At 37.2% G+C, this 9409-nt stretch overlaps 1 protein-coding gene across 4 annotated transcripts in view; it reads right to left on the bottom strand.

The window, feature by feature from the left end:
• Positions 1-621: 621 nt before the first annotated feature.
• Positions 622-9409, bottom strand: part of CBFB (core-binding factor subunit beta) — a 40896-nt gene continuing 32108 nt past the window's right edge. For all 4 annotated transcript variants that reach the window (XM_081200883.1, XM_081200881.1, XM_081200882.1 and 1 more), the window contains exon 6: positions 622-2841. In XM_081200883.1, coding sequence (XP_081057009.1) covers positions 2819-2841 — 23 coding nt within the window. In that variant the 3' untranslated portion in view covers positions 622-2818. The remainder of the gene's footprint in view (positions 2842-9409) is intronic.

Here is a 9409-nt window from a genome sequence, read left to right as displayed (position 1 = left end):
TGTATTTGTAATATTTTGTTTAAGTTGTCTGTTGCTGCTTTAGATTTTTGTAAACTGCTTAAATATATTTTTAATATATTAAGCAGTATATAAATTAAATAATCAAAAATCAAAATAGGCATTCTGGAACTGTAATGGATGGAGGGGAGGTCTGGGGTTCTTCATACAGCCCCATGACCTCAAAGACTAATTGTTCTTAAATTGTAGGGCAAGCTAAATGATCTCAGAAGAAGAGCATTCTTGCTCTCTGGTGATGATGAGCAACTCCTACCTATCAAGGCAATGGAGGGAGGGAGGGAAGATGTCAGAAGTAGATTTCAAAACTGGTTTCTGGATGTTTCAGAACCTAATCAAAAGATACAAAATGTAACTTTTAAATATCTATTAATTGTATGATTTAACTCTTGACTAAACTTCTCTATTCTCGACTTGTATTAGCAAAATTCTTAAAAGGGAAATAAAAGGATTAAAAAAGCCCTGAGATGCCACAATAAGCAACCCACAAGTCCCCTAAAAATGATAGTACTTTGGAATATTTGCCGAACTGTCCTTTATCTCTAAGCATACAATGGCACGTGTCAGCACTTGACAGTTACATGTTACAAAGTAATTTACAACCACTTTGTTTCACTCACATAAGTTTATTATAAACGTAAGGTTAACATAGCACAAAAAGATAGCAAAAGCAATCTTGAAGCTTAAGGCAACTCTGAAAGAGACGAGTTTGAAGATGATGCAACTCTTGTTTAAATAGAAATTATGAAAAAATATCAAATTGCATCAATAACTTAAAGTTTTTAAGTTTAGCAGGTCTGCACTAGCTAGCACAGGGAGAGGGCTTGTGATCTTAATGCCAGCATTAAGACGTGGTGGCCCAGTTTGGACAACTGTATCTTGGCTCAACAAGCCAATATGTGAATGAGTCTATTGCCTGGGCACACAGCACCTTTGTTCCTCCCTTGATGATGCAGGTAGTAAAACCAGGAAACCTGAAACTATCATTAGTTACAGTAGCAAAGGGGCTGTGTGCGTGAGCAAAACATCTATTTTTATATTGGGCTATTAAGCTGAGATATGATCATTCAAACATGGCCATTAAGTAGCCAAATTCTAGATAATAGGGGGAGAAGGTTATTTACACACAGACAGCAAAGGTATATATGCAATAGTATAATTTGTGTACTCATGATTTGAAACTACTATCAGAAGTAATCAGGAAACACCGTACTATTTGAAATACAAAGGAAAGGAACATCACTGACAAAAATGGAACAGCAACAGAAAACTACTTTTTGGACCATTCTTTCTTCACTAGATGAGGAAAATGTGCATGGAAAAAATATTAACATGAGCAACATATTTCTATTTAATAGATCTGTTTGGGACAGTACCTATGGATGACTGTTAAAGAGTATTAAAAAAAATTCAGAGTTGTCATATCCAGGGAAGTTGTTCAGATATTTGTAATTGTTATAAGTTCAACTACCAGCTTTGACAAGGAATGTTGCATTCTACTCATATTAACACAGAAAATGAATGTTGTGGTTTAAAGCCTAAAATGATAATTTAGATTAGGTTGATGTTCACGCCACATAACAAATGGAGAAACAAAACTGGTTTGACACAAGATTTGGTAAACAGTACTCTTGAGTAATATAATAGAAGAAAGCAGGGACTGAAGTGCAAAAGTGAACAATCCTTAATAATTATTTTCTCCAAATCTTACGCTACTGGAAAGTATCATAACAAAATTGTTAAGTAACAAAAAAACACACCAAAGGCAACTTTGGGCCAATATGAGACTGTTTTGCATACAATTCAAATGTCTCAATTCGTATTTTAATCTAAGCTAAAGAATAGGATACAAAAAGAGTTAAGCAGCTACTTTCAACATGATTGTATTCAAGATATCAGCTTCACCCTCAGCCATCATAGACTAATGTCAAATGCAATCAGAAAGATGGAGTATCCCATTGCAGATTTTTACAGAGTCCCTGAAGAGCCATACTGCAATGAGTTCCAATCAGTTTCAGCAGGTTATCTGAACTACATTAACTACAACTAGTAACTGCAGAACAGAATCTACAACAGAACGTGCGGACAGATTAAAATCTCATTTAGACATTTTGCCATCTAAAACATTAACTTTAAGTTAACAATATTTCATGGTATATTGGAGTGTGGTTTTTAAAAAAGTTTATAAACATGTAATTCAGTAAATCAATTGACAACACTCTTACTTGGTCTAGGCTGCATAATGTAAAAAGAATAAAATGTGTTGAAAGTTAGAGAAGAGAAAGTGCATAAAAAGACAATACCACAAAGAATGCATGTGTAAAAGCAAGAACACTATGACAAACAAACTTCCAAAAGCCCATATAAAAATTATTTTGAAAGTTTTTGTTTTTTAAAAAAGTCACAAAAAACTTTATTCTGCAACGTTTGACCTATTCTGAAATGAATGAATATTACAGTTGAGGAATCGTTTTTATAGCTGCATTAATTGTTCTCGTCACTAAAATAGTGCCAACAAAATTATAAGCTTGCATAGAGAAACAAGAATTTCAAATCCCCATTGGCAACATGCTTAAAGAAAAGAAATGCAGATAATACAACACAAACATAGTGCAAACCATGGCGGGACATGATAGTTTGGTTGCCGCAGGTCAGGGAATAGACTATAGTATATACCCAGTTATCACAGTTTCTGGTCTTTTAATTCCATCATTTGCCAAGTTTAAGCGTCACACTCATGGCACAGCCGTTGTTCACTTAACGCAGTTTGAGATCATCACCACCTCCTAGGGTTGAGCCAGGACTAGGGTCTTGTTGTCTTCTTGCCTGAATTAACATGGAAAGGTGGAGAAAGGAGGAAGAGAGTTAAAATGTACTGAATATTTTAAAGCAAAATATGGTTTCAAATGGTGTATATCAATATTCATTCTAAACCAGCACTATGAATACTTGACAAAAATGGTCCTCTCTATCCCCATGCTCTTCCCCAGAATGGCTATGGCACACTTTTCCTCAAATCAAAAAGGGCCCCATAGAGCTAGCAGGGCTGGCTCTCCCAGCTATTAAAAGGGTTAGGATATGAGGTGGCAGTCTTAACCCTGGGAAAGGGAAGAACAAGCATCTCTGCCACTGCTGTCACTTGGTTGTAAGCTGTTTCTACTTACGCCATAGGAATGGAAATTGTACTTTTCTTTTTAGTGGGGGCATAAGGACCATTTACATGTACTCACCTTCATCCAAATATTCTAATATAAAAACCAGACCTTAAGAAAACCTGTAGAAGTCATTTTTTGGCTTTGCTCAGACAGGAATTTATAAATCATGAAGGAAACAGTGGCCCAGTTCAGTCATAGAGGGGAAACCAGTGGTTCCCCTTATGTCTAACCTGGGCTAGTATTGATTCTATTCAGAAAGACAAAAAGAGGAAATTGACAAAAACTTAAAAACAGCACGAAGGATGCATTTATTCAATGGCAAGTGACATTTCTGACAACCTGCTTTCATTGAAAAAATGAATTTTGTTAAAAAAGTTAAGCAAACATCATTAAGCAAAACTAGAAATAATAATATTTCTCTACCACTCTTCATTTGAGAATCACAGAGCAGTTTACAATATAAAAACAAAAATACATAACATAGTAACAAATGAAAACAATACTCCCCCAGTTAGCCAAAGGCTTGGGAGGACTGCTTTTGCCTGGCGCCTAAAGATATGTAACGAAGGTGCCAGGTGCAACTCCTCTCCCCACCCCACATCTGCTCTGGAGGATTCCCCAACCTGCTGGAATAGATTTTAGGGGCAGACTGGAAGCTGAAGGAGGGAGAAGAGAAAAAGGAAGCGCCTTTTGCAAAAGCAGAAGTCTGCTGTGCAGGTGGGATGCCACAGTTGGATATCATCCTTATATTTTTATCCCTTTTTATACCCAAGAGACTACGAAAGAGCCTCAAAATGAAATCAGTCACAGCATTTTTTTCTGTATGCTACAAGGAGCTGCAAATCTCTGAGTCTAACAGTTGCACTCTTTGTTGGTAAAGAAAAGCGGAGTCTGCTGTTTGTTATGACTATTCCTCTGGCCTTGCCAGATAATCATAGACAAGGTCTTGGGAAGCTGACCCCAAGAACAAGTGCTCAAGTGTTTATATCAGGCCCAAGCCCACCGAGGGCCAGTGAAAATCTCAGTGAAGACAGTTGTCAACACTGAAGCTACACAAATCGCCTGTAAGGAGTTTGACCAGTTGCCAGCAGAAGAAGGGAAAGGATTCTCTGGCAATAGAAGGGACCATAAGATTTTGTCTGTTTCCTCATGCTTTGTTCTTTATTTTCCTGATCCTGTTAATGAAAAACCTGTTAAGGAGCAACTTTGGTGGTCTTCATTGCCCATCTGAATCCTAAAGTACCCATCCCTTAGGACAGTGTTTCCCAACCTTTTTTGGGCAAAGGCACACTTGTTTGATGAAAAAAATCTCGAGGCACACCACCATTACAGCCCCGTGACGTCAGCGCGCAGCGTCACGCCGGGAGGGACGCACGAAAGTGTAAGTTTCAATTTTTTTCCCTCCCCCTTGCCGGGGAACCTCCAAGCTTTGGGGGTGGGGGGGGGGAGGAGGCAGCAAAGCGAGGCAGGAAGGAGAGCGCGGCTTGGCTGGGTGAGCTTTGGCAGGGGCAGGGAATGAGAGCCGCGAGGCGGGCGCTATGGACGGAGGCGCTGCCCGCCGAGCTCGCAGGCAGCCAGGCAGGCAGACGGAGAGAGCCCCGCGCTGGGCGGCCTCTCCTCGCCGCCGCTGCCCCGCCTCTCGCCGCCCGACTCGCCCGCCTCCCTCCAGGCAACATCTCGCGGCACACTAGTGTGCCGCGGAACAGTGGTTGGGAAACACTGCCTTAGGAAATCGCACCTTCTCTGTAGCCCAAGACTGTGCTGAAAACCAAGATAACATGTTTGTGTTTCATATTACTGTTTTTTCTTCAAAAAAGCAAACACCTCTATATTAGTACTACCCTGGAAGAACTTCAGATTGATGTAGGCACATATATTTTCTTGTAACCTATTATTTCATTGGAGTATTTGGTTCTCAGTGTTTAAGAAGCTGAGCACCCCAATCTGGTGGAATGCATCATACCATGGAACCAAGTTTTACTGGCAGTTTCCTAAGGGGAAAAAATACCTTGGGACAAGCCTTGGTAATTATTATATACCAATTGGTCCTCAGTATTTAGCAAAAAAAGGGGGGGGGAAGAGAGAGAGTCAGTACAATGTAGAGGCAGTTAAAACATATCACTGTAACGTAAGTTGAACTAAAAAAGGGTTCTACTCTTGTTAGATCGTGCCTGTTAGCCAAACTCCAAAATGTACTTTAGTAAAAGCACAAATACCATCATAGGCATCTAGTTATGATTCGACATTGGCTGGCATCAGGGGAGCTGTCTTGTGGGGTCCTGCATGTGTCAGAAATTGCAAAATGATTTTTAGTTAAATTAACTCTCAACCTGCATATTATTGTCTTGGCTACCTCAAAATGAAAAATTATGAATTAACTGTTTAAGCAATTCAAGTTAGCAAAGCAAATATATAAGGCAAGATTCCATATATACAAATTAAGCTTTAGTTCTGTTAAGCTAAATAAACTGAGTTTTACAGACAGTTCTTTGTTTCATGGTCTGAGTGTATGAAATTCAACCTCAGCAACTGCACTTAGTTTGTACTGTTAATCAATTTTCAGCATGAACAAAGAAGTCCCCATGACCCAGTTCATGGCAACTCCTGCAGATGGTGCTGGCTATGTCATACAGGCAGATTAGGCAGGCAGCTACCAGAGAGACACAATTTAAGGTGCTCTTACTGGAGTTCCTTAGCTTCTTGTGCTTCTTTTAATGCATGTGGCTTTACAAACCAAGTATAATCCAGAATTCTCTGCAAAACCACAGAAAATTCAAATCTGTTCTTTCAATTTGTACATAAATGTCATTGCCCCACCTGATGTGGGGAAATGCCCAAATCTGTACTAGAAGTAGATGATGTGAGGCTAAGAGATGCTTTTTATATGACCTTTTGCTATCCACAAGAGATATGAAGAGTGTACCCTGGATATAAATCACTACTTAAAAGGAAAAAAATAGTGACTTTCATTGTAAGGGTCATTCATTTTCAATTGACACCAAACACAGCTTTTTGTGTAAGAAGCACGTTTTTCATGCTGTTTCACAAACGGCAAAGAAAATCTGAATGAAAATGTAGTTCATATACGGAAACTTTTTTCAAAATGCAGTGGGAAAGAGAATAGATAGCGGCGACAACCATTTTGCTAAGGGTATTCAAGCACTGGAATGTGATGATACCAGATACATACTGCAATGTCAAATAACTTGAATTGTATCACAGTAAATTTCAATTTGACATTTCTTTAAAAATGCAACATAAAATATTTACAGATATACAGTATTAAGTCTCATGTATTAGCATTTCAAAACAAACACATTTTTGTTTTGTTACTGAAATGCTTTGGGGGAAAATAAATTTCTGTGTTACTTAAGCAGAATCAAGGTTCACTTTCTCTCATACATCATGGCAACAGAATAGCACAGCCTTATTTGTTTACGGCTGCAATCCAACTTTCCTAGGAGTAAGCCCCACTGAACATATTGGAACTTACTTCTGAGTAAGCACACACAGGATTGCACTGTAAAGATGTTATCTAGCAGCAAATGGTGTACATAAAAAGTGCAACTGAATGCCATACTAAGAAACCCTTTTACATTTTGTCCAAAATCAATGCTGAGTGTGGTATCATGCAGATCAATTTTGCAAGTCAAGCAATACTGTAATATAAGCAACTTCTTCCAGTCAATGCAGGTTAGAAAGAGGCTGAGCATCAGCGAGACAGTGACTGACAGTGATCAATAGTAATTATATATTTATAGCATCTCCACCAGACATGAAACAATACTTTCTCTACTGAAAGTACATTTTATCCTAGTGGGAAAAACCCATAAGAAAGGTAGGATATTTAGTTGCCTTTCATAGACATAAAGATATGATACTAGTGAAACTGGAAAAAGTATTAGGTGGCTAGGATTCAATTTTCAGCTACAATTTCATGTTGTGATAAAGTTTCCTTATTAAAGGAAATGGCCAACTGGTAATTTCAGTATTTTAAAGCATGCAAAGTAATGTTTCCATCACCATATATTCTGATGTTAGATGCCAGCTTCTCAATCTCTCCATACAAAAATCCATCAAGGGGTAAGACATTTATTTCTTATATTCACACTCTGGATTGCATTCTTCTTTCTGATGCCTCCAGGCTGCATGTTGAAAGCTTGCTTTCCTCCTCCCCTAGACACAACTGGTCCAATGAAAAGATTCATCTGAGCCATTTCGAATTCTATTTCTACAGCTACTTTTATTTGCAAAACTCTGTTTTGTTTTGTTTTTAAATAATTCAGAGGGGTTTGTTTCTAGGATTCTTGTGACATCTTGAAGACAGTTCTGGCATAAGCTATTGTGGACTGAAGCCTGCTTCATCAGATGCATGAAGTGAAATCTTAGTTGGCAGTTATATGCAAAATAAATTGCAGCTGGTGATAATTAGAACATTTAATTTAACATATATTTGTTAAATAGGCACACCTTTAAAGCTTTGATTGTTATTTGGGTTGTTTTTACTAAAATTATACAAAACATTAGGATAGGAAAAGAGTTTGGAAACTTTAGCACATTTACTGTCTTTCAACAACAGAAAACAACTTTTTGTCAAATTCTCTTTATGCTGGGGTAGGAGAGTGCTACCACAATATTAACAAATACACTGGGAAATTGCCTGTCCATGACATCAGCCAAAAGTATATACAGTAAACAGAGCATTTGTAATGTTCTTGTCTGAACTGATTTGGACATTTTGCCATATTATGCTTATTGAAGCACGACCAGCAAAGAATCAAAGATGCTTTGCTGAAAATGATTTTGTCATTTATTTTTATCATCCTTCCTGCTCTCAAACTGTCAACCTTCTGTCATAAAGAACAGCTACCAAATAGCATAAGGGCCTAATATTCTTCATTCTGTACCATGAAAAACTCATTTCAATGGCTTGTATAAAATTTGCATATTAAGCAGATGTATGCAAATATGCTTATTTTGTGCAGGCTTGTCCATAAGAAGAGACAGAGAGATATGCAAAGTACTTTTAGTTCAACTCTCAATCCCTGCTACAGAGATTGAAGGATGCTGGATGAGGTGTTTAGCATAAAATTCTAGTTTGCCCTGCAGTTCCAGAAATGTTGGACTTTGTTTAGGTTGGCGTATTATGCAATTCTTTGAAAGGGCAGAAAAGCAGCAGAATAGGTACCAGCAGTAGAATTCAGCGGCTGAAAAAATCTCAGCTTCATTTAACACAGATCTGTAAACTTAATCAACAACTAAAATAACTTATTTGCTCAGAAAAAAACTTTAATAGGCTGCTGTAATTAGAAAACATTTTTCAAATACTGTTTCAAGCCCTGTGCCATAACTTGTTTCCATATTATTTGTGTTGTACATCTATTTTCTCCTTTCAAGTAAGCACATGTCAGTCTTGTATTTTTAAAAAATTGACTTGCTACTTTATACAAATGTTATTTGAACATGCTCTTATAATTTTATTTGTGAAATCTTTCACTTATGCAAGATTATAAAAAAACTGTTTTTGCAGTTTCTTCAAGTGGTAATCAACAACAGTAGCTCTAATAAATCCAGAACAGTTCAGCTGATTTATCCTTTAAAATAGATAAAATAAAATTCAAAATGTGACTGATTATGTTTGAAAGATTCAGTAAGAATTTTTTGTTGGATTTCTTTGCAGATGTAATAATCTACTGGCTTCTTAATAGTTAAAAAAGCATTGCACAGCATGTTATAAAATAAAGGAACATCTTTTCTAGGAAAGAAAGCTGTATAAATAAAGAATAAATTCTGATCATTTTCATATGCTGCTAAGGTTTGGCTGAATGCTTCCCAAGGGCTGGCGCCTCTCTTTCGGTAGGGGCAGACAAAGTATTGCATGGGTTTCTCTGTCTTCACTGAACTCAAATGTGGTATCTATTAAAGCTATTTAAACGATGCATGATTTAATATATATATATATATATATGCAGACTTTGCAGCAGCTCAAGGTATGATTTATAACAATGAAACTTTCAATCTTCATTGTTCCAGACTTTAAGTGGTCTACTTTGTATATGTATGTGAAAAAAGCAGTGTTTCATGGTTTGATTTTTTAAAAGAAATTTTTCTATATCTTCCCTCTATGAAAATAGTACCAATGCTGAAGCTAGCCAAGATAATCTTTTCATTTACTCCATGATCAAGACTACTTTTAAAAATGTATTAAAGTTGAGGGGAAATGAACAAGGGGAAAAATA

This window comes from Podarcis bocagei, assembly GCF_964188305.1.
Source record: "Podarcis bocagei genome assembly, chromosome: 7".
Taxonomy (NCBI): Eukaryota; Metazoa; Chordata; class Lepidosauria; order Squamata; family Lacertidae; genus Podarcis; species Podarcis bocagei.
Note: the sequence above shows the minus strand (reverse complement) of the source record. Positions and strands in the feature narration are given on the sequence as shown.